The sequence below is a fragment of the Vombatus ursinus genome, unplaced genomic scaffold, assembly GCF_900497805.2.
Source record: "Vombatus ursinus unplaced genomic scaffold, bare-nosed wombat genome assembly UNPS02014820.1, whole genome shotgun sequence".
NCBI lineage: Eukaryota > Metazoa > Chordata > Mammalia > Diprotodontia > Vombatidae > Vombatus > Vombatus ursinus.
Window position 1 is genome coordinate 4146039 of NW_020954598.1, and position 25056 is coordinate 4171094.

Here is a 25056-nt window from a genome sequence, read left to right on the forward strand (position 1 = left end):
TTCTTTACATTACTGTGGTCCCTTTTCTTATGGACGTAGGAGCTGTCATTTCCAGAGCCAGTTCGGGTTCCCCAGGCCCGCCTGTTTACGAGGGCTGGGACTGAGGTTATTTTGATGAGCAGCTTCTTCCCACCCAATGGGGACTGTTTTCAAGAGGTCAAGTTTCAGCCCAGCGCAAAGTGCCTCGAAAGATTATTGAGTGGCAGGCAAGCAGCGAACAAGAAGCCAACCCATCCCAGCCCGAGCCAACCTATGGGTGGCGAGCACGGGATCTCCGCTGGCCACTCCTCTTCGGCCTAGCCAAGTGCTCTCAGTGCTCCGCCTTCATAAACGGGACGTTTCCAGGGGCAGCACCCTCATTGGCTAGCTGAGGCTTCCCCGGAGAAGACTGGCCGGCGCGGGGCGGCTGCGGAAGCCAAGCCTGATACCGTTGCAAGCACCTTGCAGCTTCGGAAGAGTGGGGCGCTGTGTGTAGCTTGCGGCCTAGATCGCTGATCCCGGAGAAGCGTGCTAAGTCAAGAGACTTGTGCGCAAAACCTACGTCTGAGGCCAACTGCCTGTGCGACTCTGGACAAGTCACTCCGTGAGCCTCAGTTTCCTCACCTGTAAAACGAGAGGATTGAAGTAAGTGACTTTTGAAGGCCCTTTCGATTGTACGAATGATCTCAAAAGCCCCTTTCCTAGTTCTAATATAATGACACTGATAACGTATTGTATGTCTCCACGTGTAGGCTAGTTCGGTAATACAAGGAGAAAGCCTTGTACAACCTTTCCGTTACTTTAGAGACAATTTTTCATTAAAGAATTTATCAGACAGTACTTTTCTTGCCTCTGTGGCATATCAGAATATAGTTGTGCCATCGTGTCTGACTCTTCATGACCCCATTTGGGGTTTTCTTGGCAAAGATACTGGAGTGGTTTGCTATTTCCTTCTCCAGCTCATTTTATAGATGAGGAAATGAGGCAATCAGGGTTGAATGACTTGTCCAGGGCCACACAGCTAGTAAGTATTTGAGGCTAGATATCAACTCAGGAGGAAGTGAAGCTAAAGTGCTAGGACTTTAGAAGTTCTTGGTGTGCTCAGAGACCAAGTTTCTCCAGGAGTGGAAGCATTAGTTAGTTTTCCAAGAAACTGGTCTCAATGAGATTTCATGAAAAATGTGCTTTGAAGCTTGTCCGTTGCACTTTGGACAGTTTAAGGCATGAGATACTAAGCAAGATTTTTAAAAATAACAGTACATGTGCCACGATGTCCTATATTCCTGGGGGTTCTTGTGCCTCGTGTTTTAGGATAGGCCAAAACTCAAAAACCATTTTGTAAGAGAAGAAATGGAGACAGCTTCAGGGGTAAAGACAGTGTGATGGGCTGTTTATAGTAATGCTTCTTTCTCAGTCTCTGGGCTAGTCGACTTAAATTGAACAAACGTTTATTTAAGCACTTAGGTGCCAGGAACCAGGATGCAAAGAGGGCAGGGATGGGCTCTGTACCTCTGATTTCACCAGCATGGGGGATTTTGAAAAAAGAAACTACCACTCTCAATGCAGGTTGGTGCCTTCTCTGCACCATAAAAGTCTTCAAGAGTAGCCTGCTGGAGTGATGTATAGTGACTTGTCCAGAGTCACATAGACAGTGTCAGAGGCAGGGTGTGAAATGAGATCTTCCTAGGTCCAAGCTCCGCTTTCTATCCATCATACCACTCTGCCTGTCTGTGGTTGTTGTTTGTCCTTCGTTCTCAAAGAGGACCATGAGATCAGGGAGGTGATGCTGTGATACGTAAGTGAATTGGATGTAAGTGAGGAGGGGCTGTCTCACTCTCTCCTCTCTCCTCTCTCCTCTGGAGCCATCTGGGTCCAGTGGCAAGATGTAGATAGATGACTGGAGGTGGCCCTCCCCTCTGAGTTATACAAGGGGCTTATATTCTGTTGTGACTATACAGTCTGTAAAGAGGGAAGTGCTATATAACTCTTCAAACTTCTTCAAAGGATCATAGTTATATAGCACTTCTCTCTTTACTGACTGTATAGTCACAACAGAATATAAGCCCCTTGTATAACTCAGAGGGGAGGGCCACCTCTAACATGGGACCCTCCTAACAACCCTGTGAAGTTGAAAGCATCATCCCTATTTTATAGATATGGAACTGAGGCTAAGGGAAGTTAAATATCTTATCCAGTCTGAGGTCAAATTCGAACTCAGATCTTCCTGACACCCAGTCTAACACTCTTACCCACTGTACCACCTAGCTGCCTTGCTTGAGTATGGGTCCTTTGGACCCAAATGCAGCATTCTTTTTTTTTAATGGATTTTTTTTCAATTACCAAGAATTTTTTCCCCATCTCTTTCCCCTTCTCTTCCACTAGAAAAAGAGAAGAAAAACCAAAACCCTCATAACAAATATGCACAGCCAAGCAAAACAAAATCCCACGTTGGCTCTGTCCAAAAATGTATCTTTTTTGCATATTTCATCCTTCATCTCTGTCAGGAAGTGGGTAGCTCTCCTCATCATTGGTCCTCTGGACTCATGTTGATGAGAGTTCTTAAGCCTTTCAAAATTGTTCATTTCCAAGCTCAGCAGTCTTAAGAGGCAGAAGTGTGGCAGGAATGTATTCCATGCAGAGGGGACCAGCCTTTAACAAATGCACAAAGTCAGGATGTTGGAATGCCCAGTTTGGGGAGTAGTAAGTAAGCCACTATGGCCAGAATGTCCATTGCCTGAAATCAGGTAATGTGTAATGTGTGGAAAGGGAGGCTGGAAGGAATTTTAGGGATCATCTACTTCGACTCCCTCATTTTACAGACGAGGAAACCAAAGCCCAGTGACTTGCTTGAGGTTACAGAAGTAGTAACAGAGACAGAGTTTTAATCTAAGCACTCATTACTTTTTACCTGGACTATTGCAATAGCCTCCTAATTGGTCTTCTACCTCAAGCTCTCCCCTCTCCAGTACAATCTCCACAGAGTCACCAAAGTTATTCTACTTAAGTGCAGGTCTGACTATGTCGCTCTCCCATTCAGTAAACTCTAGGGGCTAGATCTTCATCCAGAACATGACCACTAACCGTGGGTGACCCAGTGGCTCAGTCCTGGGCTCTCTTCTCTTTCTCTACTGTTTCACCCAGCAGTCCCATTGACTCCAGTGGATTCAGTTGTCATCTCTATGCTGATAATTCTCAAATCACTTCCTCCGGCCCTGACCTTTCCATTGACCTCCAGTCTTACATCTCCCACTACCAATTGGACATCTCAAACTGGATGTACCACAGACATATTAAATTCAACATGTCCAAAACAGAATTCGTGTTTTCCCCCAAACTTCTCTTCCTAACTTGCCTGTTCCTGTCAAGGATACCATTATGTTCTAGTCACTCGGGCTCTCTCACACCCTGTATCCCAGTATATTGCCAAATCTTGTTGTTTCTACTTTTGTAAAATCTTTCATATATGCCCCCTTCTCTTGTCTGAGACTGCTACCACCCATAGGTGCTTAATAAATGCTTATTGACTGGCTGACAGACTGACATCAGCCCAGGCATTGATGATCTTTCAAAAGTATGTGTGGAACAAAAGAAACTGCATCTAACTCATAGTCTAGGGACCTAGATTCTGATTCTGTTTTTTGCTGTTTGCTACTTGGGTGCCCTTGGGCAAGGCCCTTAAATTCTTCGGATCTCAGTCTCCTCTTGTGTAAAACCAAGGGGTTGTACTGTAGCAGGTGCAAGGTCAATTCTAACCCTAAACTGTGCAGTCTTGGACTTATGTTAACACATAAAGAGAAAGTCAAACTCAAAGGGAATGGACAGAGAAAAAAAAGAGCATTAATATCATAGAATGTCACAGTTAGAAGGACCCTGAGAAGTGACCAGTCTAACTCCTTTTTTTACTGATGGGAAAAGTAAGGCCCAGAGATGGGCAGTGGTTTGTTTCTCTTAACATCTCAGGAGAGGCCTCAGCCCAAAAGCAGGCACCCCTTTGGGGAAGAATTCCCAGGGCATTGGAGGATAGAGAACAAGAGGTACATGTCATTGGTTTGTGCCATTGGCTTGGACCAAGGGAGCCTTGTATGATCAGCCTGAGGCCCAGTTAGAATGACTTATCTTGAAGCTTATCTGTAGACACCATATGTAATATGGCTATCATACTTCTTGCTTTCTCAGTGGGTAGGAGATAGGGTGGAGGGAGGGAGAGAATTTGAAACTGAAAATTCAAAAAAGGTTTAAAAAGAAAATAATAGAAATGTATCTGCCAATTCAAACCTAAATTAACAAATCTATTTTATTTTATTTTATTTTATTTTTTTTTAACTAATGACTGCTCTACCACTACTTGCAGGTTTACTTTTTCTTGACAGATATAGGGGAGGAGAATCTGAGGAATGACTATACGGGGCTGGTTGCTTCAGGCAAGAGGGAGGATCTGTTCTCACACATATACCCTGCCATAACCTTTTTTTTGTTTGTTTCTTAATGAAAAGCCCTGTTCTGGGCAGAATTGATCCCCTTTGTGTCTTTAGGCAGTAAATAATAATAGAAAGTTAGACCTGCAAGGGACCTTCAAGATTGTGTAGTCCAACACCCTCCTTTTTATAAATAAGGACACTGAGGTCCATTTGCACAATAATAGCTAACATTATGAGATGAACATGTAGGCCTGTCAGCTTCTCTATGATAATTACTTGCATGACCTGAGATAAATTACTTCCTTTTTCTAGGCCTCAGTTTCATCACCTGTAAAATGAAACAGTTGGATGAGATGACCTCCAAGGCCCCCACCAGCTCTCATCTGGTGATATTGTGATCTCGCATTTCTGTGGTGCTTTCAGGTTTATAACGTATCCTTCTTACAGGAATGCTTGTTGCTTCTGTGGGGGTACTGAAGCAAATACAACAGCGTTGTTCCCAGTTCCCTAGAAAATTATAAACTCTGGAGGCCCCTACTCTTATTCACAGGGGCAGGGTACCAGGTGGAGTCCTTAGAACACTTGATTTATAGATAAGACACCTCGCTTTTATTGACTATTCTAGACTAGCTGTGACCTTGGTGGCTTCATGGATGAAGTGTGGGGCTGGGAGTCAGGATGACCCGAGTTCAAATCTGGCCTGAGACATTTACTAGTTGTGTGGACCTGGGCAAGTTACTTAACCACTGTTTGCCTCAGTTTCCTCTTCTTTAAAATAGTAATAATAATAGCAGCTACCACCCAGGGTTGCTGTGAGGATCAAATGAGATACTAATTGTAAAGACTTAGCCAGGCACGTCGTTATATAAATATTAGCTATTATTGAGCAAATGACAACCTCTCTGGACCTCAGTTTCCTTATTCATAAAAAGGAGGGTGTTGAATTACACGATCTTGCAGTTCTAACTTTCTATTATTATTAACCTCCTAAAGACACAAAGGGGATCAGTTATTATTAGGTTGTAGAAGTGAGAGCTGTATGACATCTAAGAGGTCACCTAGTCCAACAGGATCCTGAGGTCCAGAGAGGAACAATTTACCTAAGATCACACACGTCACATCCAGTAAGTGGCACAGCTCAGCTTCGTAGCCGGGTCCTCAGACTCCAAATTCAATTCTCTTTCAGCTGTCTCACGATTGATGCTATTAACAGTATCGATGAGAGAATCATCCATTTGACACCTCGAAGGACCTCAGAGGTCATCTCGTCCACTCCCCTCATTTTACAGTTGGGGCAACTAAGATCTAGAGGGGTTAAGTGACTTGCCCAGCATTACACAGTTTAAGTGACAGAGTCGGGGTGTCAAATTCATGTTCTCTGACTCCAAATTCAGGGCTTTTCCTCCAAAATCCACGGATCCTTTAACTTTGCCCTCTTAAAGAAAATAGCATAGTAGCAAGAGGCAGCTAGGTGGCTCGGTGGATAGAGAGCCAGGTCTGGAGTCAGGAAGGCCTGAGTTCAAATTCAGCCTCAGACACTTACTAGCTGTGTGACCCTGGGCAAGTCACTTAACCTCTGTTTGCCTTAATCCGTTGGAGAAGGAAATAACAGACCACTTCAGTATCTTTGCCCTATGAACAGCGTGGTCTATGGGGTCACTAAGAGTCAGACACACTGAATGACTGAACAACAAAGCAACCATAGGCCCAAAGGGAAAAGCATGTGACCTGAGGGTGACCATGCAGAATAGTCAAGGTTTTGTTTTTTTTTTAATCCCTTTCATTTTTCATCTGAGTCATTGCAACCCAAGGCATTATAGGTTTCTTGGGCAAAATTTCAGGTGCTGACTCAGGATTTATAAATAACTACAGTTACTCACTAACCAGTTTTAGGCTGAAATGAACTTAGTGTTGTTCATCTCAACAAAGTCCAAATGGACTCTCTGTGTTTGCCTGACACCAGAACATCAGAATGAAAGCTCAGACGGCCATTCAAATGTTTGGAAATAGCCAGATGACTGCAGGACTTTTTTTTTTTACTTGTATCCAGCTTTTTGACATTCAAGAGACCAGGAGGTGGCAACCTATTTGAAATGGCATGCCAGGTTTTCATATATTTGGTTCCTCCTGGGAGATGGACTAGGGAAATTGTGGCAGTCTGGTGGAGTCAGCAGAAAGGATGCTGATCCAGTCTGTCATCAGCCCACGGGCAGAGGCAGGCTTGGGAGCACCCCAGGAGGCAGAGGTGATGGGGGGGGATAGAAAGGGACAATGGCTCTCTTCCCCTGCTCTTAGCCAGATCCCGGAGCTGCCATTTAAAACGCAGATAGTGATGGGAAGGTTAATGCCCTTAGCTATTCTGTCCTGTTAAATAGGGCTTATCAGGAACCTCAGAATTGGAAGAGGCCTCAGAAGGCTCTCTTATCCAACCCACGTCCCATAAGGAATCCCACTGCCAACACCAGCGAAGCCATTTTCCAGCTTTTGCTCGGAAAAACTTTGATAAGGGGAACATACCATTGGTAGCCTGAGGAGACCTTTTTCAGTTTGAGAGAGCTCTAACCTTTAGAGCTCCCAGAGCAGCTAGGTGTCGCAGTGTATAGTGGATAGAGTACCAGGCCTGGAGTCAGGAAGACTCATCTCCCTGAGTTCAAACCTGGCCTCAGATACTCACTAGCTGTGTGACCCTGGACAAGTCACTTAACTCTGTTTACTTCAGTTCCTCATCTGTCAAATGAGCTGGAGAGTGAAATGGCAAACCACTCTAGTATCTTTGCCAAGCAAACCCCAAATGGGATCACAAAGAGTCGAACACAACTGAAACAACTGAATAATAAGAAACCTTTAGAAGGAGGCATCTTAATAGCTTGGTTGATAGTGTGCTGGGCCTACAGTCAGGAAGACCTGAGTTCTAATGTGGCCTCAGACACTTACTAGCTGTGTGACCCCGGGCAAGTCACTTAACCTCAGTTTGCTTTAATCCTCTGCAGAAGGAAATGGCCAACCGCTCTGGTATCTTTGCCAAGAAAAGCCTGCGGACAGCATGGTCTACAGGGTCTCAAAGAGTTGGACATGATTGAACAACAATTTTTAGAAGGTGATTCTTTACATCAATCCTAAACCCATCTTTTGGGAGCTTTCGCCTGCTTGCTTTGCTATCTGTCCTTCAGCAAACCTCCCAACAGTCTAATCCTTTTTCTCTATGACAAGACTTTCAGGTACTCAGCTAGAGTTTTTCATTGCTCACCTCACTGAACACCAAAGGTTAACTTTTCAACCACCCTTCTGGTTTGTTTAGTCAGGATCTTACAATACGAGTTTATCACGAGCCTGGGGTGGGATGGGGGAGGAATCCTTATTGAGTACCTTTCACTATACCTGAGACAAGGGCATTACATAAAGCAAGAAGACTTCAGAAAGGAAGTAGTTGTGGGAGGTTGCTGGTCCAGGTATGGAGGCGCAAACTTTGTCTGTGATAGTGTCTCTGTCTCTTTCCGTGGCTGCCAGAGGAGTTGCTAAGAATCAGTTGAATCAGCCCCTTCAACTCAGAAGGGACCTTTGAGATGACCTAATCCAGCTTCCTCATTCTCCAAGGAGGAAACTTGGTTCTGGGGAAGTGAAAATACTTGATCTAAGCTCCCCTAGTCGGGATGTGGAAGAAGAGGGGGCCCCCCAAATCTAGCTTTTCTGACTCCTAACCCTTCATGCTTTCCTCTAATCTTGGACACACGTGGCTTAACTTCCCGTCCTCTGTTGTAAATACAGCCACTGCTGAGCCCTGAAGCTCTGGGCAGAAAGTTTGTTTGCTCAGTTAATCTCTGAGGGTTTTTAACGATGGAGTTCTTTGCTCACATTTTGTCCTGTCCTGGAGAGGAATGTGAAACTGTAGAGGGTAGGGGAAGGGAGAATGTAACAGCGGGTACAAGTGAGAAGAGAGAGAGAGATGTGATGGTGGGAACCGGGTGTGGGTACGTGGGAAACAATCTCCTGCGCCCATCCACTACCATCTTGAAGTGTCTTTTTTATTGCCACTCTATATAATCAGCTCTGTTTTAAAATTTAATTCTCCAACCTTCCCCCTCACCTCCTGGAACAGTCCCACACCTTTAGTTTTAGGGGTTTCTATAGATGTTTGGATGGATGGAATAAGCATTTCTGAAGTGCTTAACTCTATCCCTGGTTAACCAGTCAACCACTCTGATTTCATACCTACTCTATGCCCAGCCCTGTGTTGAGGGTGGTAGAAAAGGCAAGGCATGGTTCCAGGGCAGGGTCCTATGTGCCAGGTATTATGTGAAGCACTCTCCAGATATCACATTTGATCTTCACAAGAACCCTGGGAGGTGGGTGCTATTATTATCCCCATTTTACAGTTGAGTAAACTGAGGCAAATAAACTGTTGTTGTTCAGTACTTTCAGTCGTGTCCCACTCTTTTTGACTCCTTTTTGGGAGTTTCTTGACAAAGAAACTAGAGTGGTTTGCCATTTCCTTCTCTAGCTCATTTTGCAGATGAGGAAACTGAGGCAAACAGGATTAAGTGACTTGCTCAAGGTCCCACAGCTAATAAGTGTCTGAGGCTGAATTTGAACTCAGGTTTTTCCAGCTTCGGGCCCAGTGTTCTATCCACTGTGCCATCTCACTGCCTCTGACTTTGTAAGTTAAGAAATGCTTTAAGTTAAAAAGCTTATTAATTTGGACTTTTGTCATCATTTTGTCTTTTATTACATTTCTTTTCTTTCTTCAGCTCTCAGAAGGAAGAACTACAAATGAGTGCAAGGGAGAGGTTTGAGGTTTTTTTAAAGAACTTTTAAAAAATGTTTTTTAATGCAGTATCACCGCTTTTCCTTTCTCCAACTTCCTTTTCTGTTTGACCTCCGCTCCTGATCATTTTAACTAGCTGTACCATATGCCAGTCTTTCCCCTCAGTTCCCCTCCCTTTCTGTGGTCTGTATCGCTTTATCACATGAGAAGGAAGAACTGGGGCTCCTGCTTTCTATCCTCCCAAAGTTTTTCTGTTCTTGTCTAGCTTCATTTATCTACAGCAGCCATACCCAGAGCTACCTCTTCTGAGGGAAACTGAGCTGTTTGGGGCTTTTTTGGGAGGAAGTATTTGTGCCCATTACAACAGCCTTTATTTTTTCTACTTTGTCTTCTCAGACTCTGCTGCTCAATCCCAGCCTTCAACGGCATAGCCCAGTACAGTCCTGATGACTCCAACTCAGACCCAGGTAAACCCGTGAGCGTGCCCAGGCTTAACGGAAATGTCCTTTCTTGTTGGGTGGGGTGCCAGGGAAATGATATCTGAGAACTTTTCCTCCTCTGTTATTGTTCTCTCTGCCTTTTGACAGGGCTTAACCTTCTCTTCTGACGTGTCCTTGTTTTCAGAAATAACCCTTATTTCCCCCACTTTAATGCTAACCTGAGAGGCACCATGGAATAGTGGGTAGAAAGCTGGTCTAACAGTTCCGAAGGACTTAGGATGAAAAGTGCTATCCATCTCCAGAGAAAGATCTGAATGCAGATTGATGCAAGCATTTTTTAGTTTATTTTTATTGGGTTTTTTTTGGGGGGGGTCTGTTTTTCTTTCACAACAGACTGATATGGAAATAATGTTTTGCATGACTGCCCATGTATAACGTGTATTAAATTTCTTGCCTTCTCAGTGACGAGGGGAGGGGAAGGATTTGCAACTCAAATTTTTAAAAAATGAATAATAAAAATTGTTTTTACATGTATTGGGAAAAAATAAAATATTAAATAAAAAGGAAAAAAAAGGAAGCTGATCTGAAAGTCAGGAAAACCTGAGTTCAAGATTTACCTCTGACACACACTGGCTGTGGGACCCTGGACGAGTCATTTAACTTCTTAGGGCCCTAGGCAGCTCTCTGAGATTACAAATTGCAGAGAAGGCACCAACCTGTGTTGGTGAAGGGAGTTTCATCATCTGGGAATTCCTTATACCAGTGAAATCACAGGTTCAGTCCCAAGTCTTCATCCTTGGTTAACCAGTCAACTGTCCTGATTTCTTACCTATTCTGTGCCTAGCAGGGTGCTCAGGATCATGGAAAAGGCAAGACGTGGTTCCTAGCAGGGCCCAACCCTAGAATAAGTGTGAATTGTGTCTTGCAACTCCTGCTAATCTCCCTTTTCAAGCTCCTTCTGCCTTGTACCATTCACTCACCAGCTTCAGATAGATCTGATGTACTTCTCTTCTCTCCACCCCCTTCCCCCCTGCTTCTTACTTTGAGATCAGTTACTTATACCCCGGTGCGAATCAGTCACTGGGTTACCTCACAACAGTTATTTGCATTTAAACCTTAGCTCCAGCTGGGAAATAAAAGACTTGTTATCTCCCCCCCACTCAGAGCGCCCCCCCCTCCACCAAAGGAGATAGATGAACCAGGTTTAGGGAAGGAGGGATCTCCCTAAACTTTTGACACTTTGCCCCCTAAGTTTGACCCTGTCCCTGCCTGCTTTGTCCATGTTGTTCAGGACTATCAGGAAATGGAAACATATTAGTGAAATTCGGCATGTTTGGAAGGGAATAAAGTTTGTCAGGAGGTATGCCTTGTCAAACCACATTGCACTGAGGCCCAGGGAGTCATGCTTTTCAAGTCACTATTAAAGAAGGCATTGTTGAATTTGATGACAGGAGGGCCCTTTCCTCTTCATCCTTTCTTAAAAATACTAATAAAAGCAGTGGGAGTTGTCACTCACAGTATTTTTACTTCTTCAACATTCTAATTATGAGTTTTGTTGTTATTTTGTATCAGTCTCCTCCCCTGAAAATTCTCCTTTATAATAAATAGGAAGCACAGCTAAGCAAAATAAATTGACGCATTGATAGCATTTGACAACATATGCCTTATTCCTCGATTGACATAATACTTTGCCCATAGAAAGTACTTAATAAGTATCTGTTGAAGGAATGAGTGAATGGCGTAATTTAGTCCACTACTGACACTGTAAGCTATAGGTAAATTACTGATGTGTATTATTAGAGGGAGTTTCCATATTGGAAGTTCCCTAAGGCAATAAAATAATAGATTTGGTTATGTGTGTGTGTGTGTGTGTGTGTGTGTGTGTGTGTGTGTGTGTGCATGCCCATATATGTACAGCTATTTCTTGATTAATCCAAACAATGAATTCTTTGAAATTGTTGCATGTATTCAAATTGAAATTATAATTATATCATATATGGGAATTGGTTCCCGGAAGAGGTGTGATAAAGCCCATTTGAATGGCTTCCAAGAGCCAATTGTTAAATTTCCAATGTGAGTGTTTACACTTTGGACATCAGCAAATGCAACATATTAGGGCTTGATTTATTGTTTTGTTGATTATTGAGACTTAAGAAAGTAATGGAGAAAATTTTAATAATGCAAATGAAACTGAAAAGTCTGTGGTTGGCACTTTTTTTTTTCTTCAGGGAGCTAGTTATTAAACATTTACCAGCATACTCCAAGTTCCAGTCCAGTGGAAATAGGCTACGTGAATCCTGGTAGTCCTTGTTTGTACTGAGGAGTCACTTAATGTATCCACACTATTTGGGACCTAGGATATGGCATATGTTACTAACCCACGTGTTCTGACACCAAAATCTAGTGTTATTTCCACTGCACCGTGCTCTGTGATAAGTGTATAGCCTAAATGCAACCTCCTCCTTACTGTCCTTAGACAGAAGTAATTTCTCCCAGAACCCCTTTAGTGTTGCTTTTTTTCCTCTCTTATTTGTGCTTTCATGTTCTTTATTCTATTATAGTTCTATGCATGATATATATAGTGAAAAGACCACTGGGTTAGGTCAAGACACTTGAATTCCTATCTCAACCCTTCCAGTGATTAACTGTGTTACTGTAAGCAAGTCATTCACCTTCTCTGGGCCAAAGTTTCTTTCTTTATCTGTAAAATTAAGGGAGTCAGAGGAAAGAACGTTTATGGCCTTATCTAGCTAAGAATTATTATTATTATTGTCACTACTAAAATTATTATATATTATTAATAATACCCCCATGATTCCTATGATGTCTGTATGCTAGGCTGAAAGTCCCATAAGGGCAGGGACCATGTACTTTACTTATATTTTTCTACCCCATAACATTTAGCATAATACTTTAATTATAGAATGCATTCAATAGATAGCTATTGAATGAAATAATAAATTGCAATGTATAAGGTAGAGTAGTCGAAAAGAGCTGTGGATTTGAAGTCAGAGTACCAGGGTTCAGATCCTGGCTTTTCCCTTTATTAGCCATGTGACCTTGGGCAAGTCACTTTTCCCCTCTTCCCACAGTTTCCTTATCTGTAAAATCAAGAGTGTTGGATTCTGTCATCTCTAGGGTCCCTTCTCTACAAGTTCTCTGAATGAATGAGGTTTGACCAAGTGCTGAGAATTGCATTGACTCTAGTCTTCTTAATGGTGGTCTGTGAAAAGATGACTTCCTAATATTACTTCCTTTTGTAACAGCTACTGTAAGATCCCATTTTAAAAGATACTCCTATATATGAGTAAGTTCCTTCCTACCCTGAAATCTGTGGGTTTAGAACACTTCTAAAACGCCACCTTGTGGTGAACATTATTATCTTTATTTCATTACTAAAAACCAAACTAACCCTCCCCCCCAAAAAAAAACAACAGAAAAACAGCCAGCCTCTAGAAAGGAGATAACCATGTTTGCATTATTACTCTCACTAGATTATTTGAAGAAAATACTTTGTAAATTATAAAGGTTTATATGATAATAATGATGATGATGATATTTCTAAAGGAAAGAATAAGATGTGATCAAATAATATACAAGATGGGATTGATTACCAATAGGTTATCAAGCCAAGCTGGTCACATCCTAGGCAGAATATGCTTCAAATATCCATTTATGTTCATGGTTTATATACTTCGTACAAAATGCCAAGTAGGTACTGTGGGGAAGATTAACAAAGAAGTATTTGTCCTCATCCTCAGAGAGTTCTAGAATCTAGAATATGGCCTCTGTCCAGGTTTGCCCCTTGATCCATAATCCTGTTTGGGGAAAGGGGGAATTCTTGGTCACAGAAAGAGAAGGAAGAATCTGTGTGCTAAGCACCCTTTTAACAGATTTCTGTATTCTTCTCTTTACCCAAACCCTGAATTTTTAGGGGGGACTTTAATGAGAAGTTGGGCTATCTGTACTTTTCTTCTGGGCATTCCTTCAAGCATACTTCTTTGGGATCCTACCATATACAAGGCATCACCCTGTGTTTACAGTCGTGTTGGTCCCAACACTCTTTCTCCCATGTTTTAAACAAATTTGTTAAATAGCCACATATGCAGTGTGGTATGGTGAAAGATTGCTGGAGTTGGAATCTAGGATAACTGGATTTAAGGCCCGGAACTGCTGCTTATTAATTTGAGACCTTGGGCAAATGACTTAAATTCTTTGTACCTCAATTTCCTCATCTTTGAGGTAGAGATGACAATCCCTGTACTAAGACATGCTTCTTAGGAGCAGTGTGAGAAAAGTACCTTTTTCCCCCTCCTTAATTTAGCCAGTTCTGAATTTAACAAACACCAAATCAAATGAACATTTCCATATACAAAGTTCAATAGAAAAAAGAAGATTGTACCTGAAACCACAAGTCTGTTATCTATAGCTTGCTTTTCCTTTTAAGTATTCATTATATTCAGCATGTGACCTTCAGAGCTGTCCTGCTTGCCTGCATTTCCCTCTGGACTGAGGAAAGCCCTTTGTCAGTGCTATAGAAATGGCAGTCACTTCATTTGAAGTGAAGCAAGCTAAACTGGAAGAAGAGTCCGCACCAGCAGTCTCAAGCACACAGCCGCCTGTGGTCCTCAACACCCTCCCTTTGATTCAAATATAATTGGGAAATATTGAAGAAAATAAATAAAAATACAGCAGAACATAGATAATGTTAACATGTGGTCTTCTGAGTCAACATGCAGCCTGCAAGGATCCTTATATACAATTTCCTATTTCTATTTAAATTTGACATCATTGGTTTATAATACATAATGGTTATAATAATGAAAAGGAAAATAATGCTAAAAGAGACCAGACTTCAGACCAATTAAAGAAAGACCCATCTCGACTCCAGTAGTAAAATAATACCCAATAGTATTACGTAATAGTAAACATAGTAAAACATACCTCTTACCTTCCAATATATATATGTGTGTGTTCACACATGTATGTGCATGGGTTTAAGATTTTCACGAAAAGAGAGTAAGGTTGTAAGAGCCAGGCACGGGGAAGGTGAGTTAGGTTGCTGTTAAAGAAATCCAAGTATGAGGTCACGTGAGCCAGGATTGGCAAAACGGAAGAGAAAGACTACAAGCAACCTTTGGAAGGAAAGTCATTTGACTTAGAGAGTGAGAAGTAATAAATAGGTCAAAAGAGACTCCAAGATTGAGGCCTTTTGTGTGAAGCAATGAAACTGACTCATTCTTTAATTTGTGGAATTTCAGGAGATAGGAATGCACTCAAGTGGAGGCATCTGCCAGATAGAGAAGGATGAATGAAACTCTGCTGTGGGTATAGCTTCATAGAAATAGATGCTATTTTGTGGGATCATTCCCATAAATGGGAAAACATTGTAGAGGGGATAGTTGATAACAAGAGAATGAATGAGCTCTCTGAGAGGAAGGAGATATATATACGTGGTGTGTGTGTGTATGTATGTATGTGTGTGTATATATATATATATATTTATGCATCTGTGTGTGTTTATAAGTACATATATACCCTTAGGTATGTAGAAACATATATACCTAAAATGTTATGAATATTGGGGTTCAGTAAGACTCAGTTCTTGGTTCCCAGCATACACACCTGCACATACTTGCATATCTATAAGACACATGTATATGTACATATAGGCATATAGATGTCTATATATGCATATATTTATACATGCATGTGTGTATATACATATATGCATGTAGATACCTCCATGTTCACATGGAGATAGCTACATGTATGAATGTATACCCATATACATGTCTATGTAGATATGCATGTATATGCAGTTATATATGCAGGACACCAAGGACTGAGTCTTTTAGAACCCCAATATTTATAACATTTTTTGGCCAGCTAAAAAAAACTATGATATTTGGCCCTGAGAGGGCTGAAAAAGTGTGAGGAAGGGGTCTTAGGTTTGCAATTAGGAGGCCATTGCTGACATTGGAGAGACTAGAGAAAGTGATGGAATAGCAGCCTGAATTCAAGTGGTTAAGGAGGAAGTGGGTGGGGAAGAGATAGAGGCGGGAGATAGCAACCATTCACCAGTTTAATCCAGGACAGTAATTTGGAAGCATTGGGTATATTGCAGAGGTGGACAGGCCTGCCTGCCAGTCCATGGCAGGAGGAGGTCTCAGACAAGTGATGGCATGAAGGAGGGTATATGGTGAGAAGTACCAGGGAGAGGCTGTGGGCAGAGTGTCAGATCACAGAATCCCAGAACAACCAACTTGGATGGGACCTCCGAGGGCATCTATTACAACCTCTTCCTAACCCAGATTCCCCTCAACTTCTCCTGGGCAAGGAATCAGCATTTCTTTGAAGCCTTTCCACATTCTCTTGAGGAACGCAGCCGCTTCTACTTTTTGACAGATCCAAATGTTGGGAAGTTTTTGTTTATTCCAAACTAAAATTTGCCTCTTTCTACCTTCCACTGGTTATTCCCAGTTCTGCTCTCAGGGAACAAGCACACCAGGTCTACCCTCTCTACAGCACATAAAATAATGGAAGGTGATTGATGCAAGTGAAATGAATGATGGATTTGGATTCAGAGACCTAGATTCCAAATTTGACCCTGCTGCTAATTGCTGTGCAATTAGACAAGTTCCTCAACTTCTTGGGCCTCAATTTTCTCATCTTTAAAGTGAGGGAGTAGATCTCATGGTCTCCCATCAAGATCTCTTGCACTTTGGCATCTGTGATCTGTATGGTCTATTATCTGTGATTAGAAGAAATGGTATTTAATGTATCACTATGATGTGAGTTCTCAAGTGTCCTCTCTGTATTTTCTTCTTTAAGTTAAATAGACCCAGTAGAGCACTGGACTTGGAATCAGGGAGACTCATCTTCCTGAATTCCAATCTGGCCTCAGACACTTAGTAGCTGTGTGACCCTGGGCAAGTCACTTAACCCTGTTTGCTTCAGTTTCCTCATCTGTAAAATAAACTGGGGAAGGAAATGCAAACCACTCCAGTGTCTGCCAAGAAAAAGGAGTCATGAAGAATTGGTCACAACTGAAATGACTGACAACAGCAAACCTTGTGTCACTTTTTATGTGGTATGAACTCAGTGTCCTTCCCCTTCCTGGTTGGTCTTTTCTGGACACTCTGGCTTGTGATGATGATAATGATGATGATGATAACTTGTGTTTGTGTAGCACCTTAGCTTTTTTAAAGTACTTTACAAGTATTGTCTCATTTGATCCTCATAACAGCTGTGGGAGGTAGAGTGTTATTATCACCTCCATTTTATAGTTGAGAAAACTGAGGCATAGTGACTTGCCCAGGGTCACACAGCGCTGGATTTAGGACCAATGCAACAATCGCTGTGCCACAAAGCTGCTTATGAATGTCCTTCCTAAAATATAGCTCCAAGAATTGATGTAATGCTGCACATGTACTGGCCAAGGTAGAATGCAGTAGAACCATCACCTCCCTACTCCTGGACATTGTGCCTTTCTGAGCACGGTCCAATGTCACGTTAGCTCTGATCTGCTCTATTGCATTGTTAACACATACTGAGCTTGTAGTTCACTAGGACCCCAAGATCTTTTTCAGATAAACCATTGTCTCGTTCTTCTTCTCCATCTTGTATTAGCGAGGATGATTTTTGGAATTCGAGTATAAGACTTTGCACCTTTCTGATTTCACTTTCATCTGATAAGTCTGGCTGATTTGTCCAGTCTTTTGAGATCTTTTTGAAGCCTGATTCTTTGATCCAGTATGTTAGTGAACCCTCCCAGCTTTGTGTCAAATGCGTATTTCAGTGTGCCATTGATGCCTGTTTATAGCAAAGATCCAAGCTCAGGCTATTTAACTACTTCCAAATGCACATAATTTTGCTATTAATTATCCCACATCTCTTTATATTTTGAAGAGATTGCCATGGAATAAGTCATCAGATGCTTTGCCAGAAACAAAGATATGTCCAGTGACTGTCAAAAAAAAAAAGAGAGAGAGAAAGAAAAGAAAAAAAAAGAAATATCATTTGTCTGTTCTTAATGAAGCTTTGCCGGTCCTTGGTGATTGATCACTACTTCGTTTTCCAAATGTCTGCTAACCATTTCTTAAGTCGTAGATTTACAGGTGGACCATGGAAGCCATTGAGTCCCATCTCCTCATTTTCATATGAAGAAACCGAGCCCAGAGAAGGTTAAGTGACTTAGTCACATAGCCACCCAGTGTTTAAAAATTAGAGGTTCTCAGTCTAGTAGACTAACAACAGCAGCACATTTGTGTTACTGTAATTCCATGAGGCTTCACGATTTACAAAGGACTTCCCTCACAGTTACGCTGCGAGGGAACTAATGCAGGTATTCTAAGGCCTGTTTCACAGTGAGGCCCGGAGAAACTCAAGAAAGGAGTTGCCCAAGTCCACCCAGCTGCTGACACAGAGCTGGGACTCAGTTTCAAGCCTTCTGACTCCCGGCCCCGGATCTTTGCCCAAGTCACAGATTTCCGTTTGTTTACAAAATAGGCATGCCAGAGGACTTCCGAGTCTTCATGGCCTCTTTGGAAGCGAACGAAAGCTCTCCACATAGTTATTCTCTAGAGCAGAGTAGTCAGAAAAATGAGCATTTAGTTCCAAAGAGAGAAGAGTGGAGTTGACGGAAGAGGGAAAAAGTAGGAGTGCAGTAAGATACTTGCCTTATGTAACGCGTTTGGGATTTGTCTATTTCTCTGACCACGTCTGTAGCCACAGGCTGGATTAGGTTCATGAAATAGATGTCCATCCTGAAACAAAGACATCATCCACTTTTTATTTTCAGAATATATGAAATGCAAATGGTCAGGAGACCAGCAGAGGGCAGAGTTACTCCAACCTTTGAATTCTCTGCTTTCCAATCTTCAGAGTGGCTGATGTTTCAAAAATAAAAACAATGGATAGGTTTGTTGTTGTTTTTTAAATCCAGCTTTTTTTTTCCTTTGAAAAACTAAAACAGTAACGTCTAAACTCAAATGGTTATTCTGAAATCCTGTGCTATGTCAAAGAGGAAATGCTATACCTGATATTGGAGGCAGTGTGTTGTAGTAAGAAGGCACACTGACCCTTTGACACACTGACCCCCTTTGACCCTTGCTACCTTAGGGTCTTTGGGCAAGTTACTTAACCTTCCTGTGCCTCAGTTGTCTCATCTGAAAAATGAGGGAGTTGGATCAAATGGCATCTGAGGTCTCTTTTAGCTTTAAAATCTGTGATTCAAAAGGGGAAAGCCTCAAGAGAATGGAAGAAGGATGAAAAAGGAAAAGGAAAAGCTGAGTTCCAAGCAAATATTTTTGAAATAAATTTAATTTTTTAAATGAACCAAAACTAATTTTTTCTTTTTCCTACTGCCTCTTCCCCTTTTGAAGGGGAAAAAACCCACCAACACCAACAAAACTCTTGTAATAAATATACTTATTCAAGCAAAACAAAATTCCTGAATCATGTCCAAAAAAATATGTCTATCTCCAGAGTCCATCTCCTTCCTCTCTGTCAAAAGGCCATCTCCAGTCCTGATCTATATCTTGCCACTGGACCCAGATGGCTCTAGAGGAGAAAGTGAGGTTGATGACTTTGCATAACCCTCCCTCACTTAAATTCAACTCACATGCACGTCATGGCATCACCTTCCTGATGCAACAGCAACAACCTCTCTATCAAGACATGGGTAATATGCTTCATCATGAGTTCTTTGGGATATTGGTTGGTCATTGCATTGATCAGAGGTTTTGAGTTTTTCAAAATTGTTTGTCTTTATGGTGGTGGTGTTATTGAATAAATTGTTCTCCTTTCCAAGCATTTTTTTAAAATAATGCTTTATTTTTTCCAGTTACATGTAAAAACAATTTTAACATTCATTCTTAGAAAATTTTGAGTTTCAAATTCTCTCCCTCCCTTCCCTTGCCCTTCTCTGTGATGTCAAGCAATTTGATATAGGTCATACGTGTCAAGTATATTTCCTAAATAAGAAATCAGTACATTTTGTGTCTGTGGACTCTTTCAGAAGAACTATTGCTAAACACTTAGAGTTCAAGATGCTTCTTTGGCAAGATATTTTTTCTCAAAAATCACTGGACTCGAGTGATCAAGCAGCTAAGAGATCCCAGTTGGAATTTCACTTGGTGATAAATTACTTAATCTTTCTGAGTCTTAGTTTTCTCCTTTATTAAAATGGATTGCGGGAAAGCTAACTATTGGCCTGACCTACCTCCCAGGACAGTTTTGACAGTCAAGTGAAATATAGAAGTGCTTTGTAATGAATAAGCCTATACATGAATAGGAGATGGCATTTAGTCATGCCTGCTATACTCAAGGCAGTCCATTGGATAGCTTAGAAATGGACAGCTAAAAGTATCCAGATTTCCTGATTGTCTAGCCATGTATAGTAAAAAGCTATGGCTTCTTAGGTGTGTGGAGTGTTTCACCCTTGTGGAGGGCATGGACAAGAGTCTCCCAGTTTGAGAAGACATGGATGAGTTGTGATTTGGAGGGAACGGCCCCATTAATGAGATCCATGAAAGTGTGATCATATAGCTGGGTGGCACAGTAGATAGAGTGCTGGATCTGGAGTCAGGAAAACCTGAGTTCAAATCTGGTCTCAGTCACTTGCTAGTTGAGTGACCCTGAGCAAGTCACTTAACCAATTCTGCCTCAGCTGTCTCATTTGTAAATTGGGGATAATAATAAAACCTCTCTTCCAGGACTGTTATGAGGATAAAATGAGATAATACTTGTAAAGCTCTTGGAAAATCTTGACAATCACACAGCTAAGTAAAATTCCCACCAGGATCTCCTATCTCCTTGATAACTAACAACTAGCACTTATTGTTATTATTATTGTTGTTATATGATCCTGTACATTGAAATATACCCAAAACACCAGTGGATGTAACATCAGGTCTAGCACATTTTTTGTGATTTCCAGCTCTTAAGTATTAGGAATTTTTAAAAGTATTTTTTTGGGGGGGCAGGGGAAGAGAGGATACTGTTGGTAATATACTTTCATTCATTTTGCATGAACCCATACTTTTATTCACTTCAGGAAACTGGAAATTCAGACTTTTTTCTCCCCCTTACCCCACCACACTCCCCCCCCCAAGTTCATTGTCCCTTTTGTAGTGTTTATCCAGAATTAGCCACGGTAAACCCATAGAGACCTACTTTTCTGTAGGAGGGTTTGCTATACCTCAGTTTCTCCGTCTATAGTTCAGTCTCATACGTGACAGTCCATCTTTTGTATTCATGCCTTTGTCTTGGCTGTCCCCCATGCCCAGCATGCTCTCCCCCCCTTTACATCTACCTCTTAGAACCTCCAGCTTCTGTCCACTCAGCTCAAGTGCCACGTTCTTCAGGAGGTGTTTCCTGGTGCTGCCAGCTCCTGATGCCTTCCTCTCCAAGGTTACCTCGCATCTAGTTTGATTAGAGCCTGTATAGACCTAATATGGAAAGCCTATTAGGATGTAAGCTCCTCAAGGACAAAGATGGTTTTTATTTTTCTTTATATCCTCTGAGCTTAACAAAGTGCCTAGTGCATAATTACCACTTGATAAAGGCTTAGTGATTGATTGATTGATTCATTAGGGCTCACAGTTTTTTTCTACCAGAGGGGAGAAACTAGATGGCTTCTCTTATGAGACCAGACACAGCTAAATCTTCATCTTCAGTAGAAAGATAATAGTTTGTAAATGTGTTAATAGCTTTTCACTCATTTGCTGGGATGGAGAATGTATCTCATCAAGGGAAAATTCATGGTTAAGATCAAGCCAGTGAGACCAAGGCATCTACCATTGCCTACTGGCGACACATGTAAATGACTAAACCAAATCTTAGAGGTGAATTCTCTTCTCAAACATTGAATCTGTCATAAAGTCCATGTCAGTCATGGATGTGGTAAGAACTTTGGGTCTGAAGTAAGAGAACCTGGGTTCAAATCTAATCACTGCCTCTTAATTATCTGAGTTTCATTGGGCAAGTCATTTAACCTCATTGGGCCTCAGTTTCCTTATTTATAGCATGAAGAAATTGAACTAGATGGCTTCTGAGACCCCCATCTCACTCTATCATTGTGATCTTATGACCTCTTAGAAACAGGACAAAGAAGTTTAGGCCATGTAGGTGGGGATAAAGCAAATTTGAATTGACAAGGTCAGACTAAAGTGTTAAGCCCCTGCCTAGTGGCAGTCTGTGATTAGGCTAAATACAGAGGCGAGGATGTGAGAGCTTAAAAGAGTTCTATGAGATGATTCTGGTGAAGTGCAAGCCTTATGGTGTGCTATAATTGTCATCATCATCATCAGCTTATTTGTAATCTTGTATTCTGAGATTCTCCAAACTGTGATAGAGTAGGTTTTATTCATGTAGTCGTTGATTGCCTGGGCAGTTTATGATTGAGCGGCTTATGTTAGAAGAAGGGTACAGGAGAGGATGAAGGGGCCAGGCCACGCTCCCGGGGTCATAGTCTCAAGAAGTAAAACCCTTTGGTGCTTTGGCTTCAGTGGAATTATCTGAGGGTGAGTTGGGGAATCCTTTTGTTTGAGGGTACCCTGGCTCGTTGTCTCACAGAACTATGGGGCGAGTCTTTTTTCCAGGGGAATGGGGAGAGAGGAAAAGGAGGAAATCAACTTTTAGTGCTTGGGCTGTGACTTTCCGAAGAGTCTTCATCCGTGTTGGAGATTCCAGTTGACAGGGAGACAATAATAACCTTGCATCAATTGCTCTTCCTGTTGTCTGTCTCTGTTACAGAGACCTAGCTAAAAGCAGCATGGTAGGATTGACTCGGGAGTCAGAGGTCACATGTTCAAATGCTACCTTTGTGAACTGGGGCAGGTTGCTTGACTCCCGGGTCTTCGTTTCTTCATAATCAGGGAAAATCAGAGGATTGGACCAGCTTCTAGCTCTAAATTGATGATCTCATATTTGCCTTTTTAAAAATTTTTGCTTTTTCGTTTGTTTGATTATTTGCAGCTTTTGCTCGAATGCCTGTGATTCTTTTCAAACTCCTTGTATTCTTTTGCAGCCAGAAGAAATGCTTGGTGTTGTGGTGGTTGGCGTTGGCAGGGCTGGATCTGTGCGGATTAGGGATTTGCAGAGCCCCCAGCATCATCCCAGCCCTCTGAAACTGATTGGATTTGTATCCAGGTTAGTTATTGTTTGACTGCTTGATAAGGGCTTCGAAAAGGAAGGTCCTTTATATCCTCTTTTTTTATTTACCTTCAGCTGTGTTTTTGTTGCTTTGGCATTCTCTCTCAGTACTCATATTGGAAGTCTTGTTACTATACTCACACATATGTATGTGTACCTCTATGCAATCAATAACACAGTTGTATAGTACTTTTATATTGTATGGCATTATTGTATGTGTAAATATTTATAACACGTTTGTATAGCACTTTTAGGTTTCTGAAGCTTTTCTTGTGACAGCCCGATGAAATTGGTGGTGAGGGTGTTATTATTCTCACTTTGCTCCTGAAGAAACTGTCATTGAGACGTGTTAAGTGACTGGCCCATAGTCACTCAGCTAGTTAATGTTAGAGTTAAGACCAAAGCCAGGTCTTTTGTTTGCAGATGTTATACTCTTTCTAACATATCTCTCTTGCCTCTCCTGAGTCTTGTGAGCATGTAGGAAATGAGTTTGCTGTAACACTTCTGAGAGAGAGAGAGATAGACACAGAGACAGAGACAGAGACAGAGAGAGACAGAGAGAGAGAGAGAGGAGGCAGCAGCATGTACCAGGCAGGTTCAAACCACCACCACTCCCTTGACTCTTCCTAGTTAGTGAAGACAACATGAGACCCTAAACCCAAGAGTCTGGGAACCCCCGAACTACCAAACCTGCTTCTAGCCTGGCCCCAGCAGCCGTCATTGTGGAGTGGAATCATTGTGAAGAAAGGGCCCCCCTTCCTCATCACCACTAGCAACAACTGACCACTAGTCCTGCCTCCAGCCCATCCCTCATAGCCATTATTTGGAGAAGCAAGTTGAGACTTGCTTGGAGAAGGGGTAAGCCATTCCACCAACTGCCACACATAAGGGTTAGCAAGCAGGGTGACTGGGGGAGAGAGAGGAGGCAGCATGTGCCAGGCAAGTTAAATCACCACCACCACCACCACCTTGACCATCACCACCCCTCAGGCCCTTCTGGAGACAGGCCAGGACCCTGAACCCAAGAGCCTTTGGAAGAGTAATGCTTCCAGCCCAGTATCCACAGCCATTATCCCTAGAAACAGCTCCTGTGAAGAAGACCCAGAAAACAAAGTTCTTACCACAAAAATCCCATCAAATGATTTAACATCAGAAACTAATATGATTCAGTCAGTGGAAATGATATTAAATAAGAGGCATTACCATCTGTTTTAGGGGCGGCTAAGTGGCTCCGTGGATAGAGTGCTGGGCCTAGAGTCACAAAGACTCATCTTTCTGAGTTCAAATCTGGCCTCAGACACTTCCTAGCTGTGTGACCCTGGGTAAGTCACTTAACACTGGTTGCCTCAGTTTCCCCATCTGTCAAATGAGCCAGAGAAGGAAATGGCAAGCTACTCTAGTATCTTTACCAAGAAAACCCCAAATGAGATCATGAAGTTTCAGACAGTACTGAAAAACAACTGAACAACCACAACCATCTGCTTTCCCTCTGTATACTAGGGACCATGGGACCTTTCCATCTGGCTTTCAGCTGAAACTTTCCATACGTGAGCAGAGGCAGTCCTGTTTTCTGTTTGTACCCCCATGCTTAGCACAGGCATTTACCAATATAAAGTGATTCATCCATTCACTTCTAGAGGGTGACATGGAGTCCTCTTCTTTACGTGTAGCTCAGGAGACCTCTCCTCTGAATGCACAGGGGAGCAGAGTCACCTTCAGGTTCTCCTGGTCCAGCCAAACTGGCTTTCTTTTTATTCCTCACACACAGTACTCCATCTCCCATCACTATGACTCTGCACTAGCTGTCCCCCATACCTGAAACACCCTTTCTCTTCACCTTTTAAAAGCCCAACTTTCCCTCAAAGTTCATTACTCTTTTTTTTTTAAGTGAGGCAGTCAGGGTTAAGTGACTTGCCCAGGGTCATACAGCTGGTAAGTGTCAAGTGTCTGAGGCTGCATTTGAACTCAGGTCCTCCTGACTCCAAGGCTGGAACTTTATCCACAGCACCACCTAGCTGCCCCCAAAACTCATTACACATGCTCCCTTCTACCCAATGCCTTTCCTGATCATCCAGGTGTTGGTGCCTCCCTCCTAAATGCTTTGTAGTTACTTTGTATATATTATTATTTTTTAATTTTTTATTCATTTATTTTGATTTATCAATAGTTACTTCCATATGCTTCTGAGTTTAAAATTTTTCTCCCGCTTCCTCCCCACCACTCTCCCCAAGACAGCGCACGATCTGATATAGGCTATATATTTATATTCCTATTAAACATATTTTCACATTAGTGATGT

General features: G+C 42.0%; 1 protein-coding gene across 4 annotated transcripts in view; it reads left to right on the forward strand.

Moving 5' to 3' along the window:
* The first annotated feature begins 342 nt into the window (after positions 1 to 342).
* The window catches only part of BLVRA (biliverdin reductase A), a 46068-nt gene continuing 21354 nt past the window's right edge, over positions 343 to 25056 (forward strand). Inside the window, exons 1-4 of one of the 4 annotated variants that reach the window (XM_027836992.1) lie at positions 343 to 624; positions 7388 to 7494; positions 9556 to 9626; positions 22633 to 22754. In XM_027836992.1, coding sequence (XP_027692793.1) covers positions 9606 to 9626; positions 22633 to 22754 — 143 coding nt within the window. In that variant the 5' untranslated portion in view covers positions 343 to 624; positions 7388 to 7494; positions 9556 to 9605. The remainder of the gene's footprint in view (positions 625 to 7387; positions 7495 to 9555; positions 9627 to 22632; positions 22755 to 25056) is intronic. The other 3 variants (XM_027836994.1, XM_027836993.1, XM_027836995.1) reach the window with 3 other exon arrangements.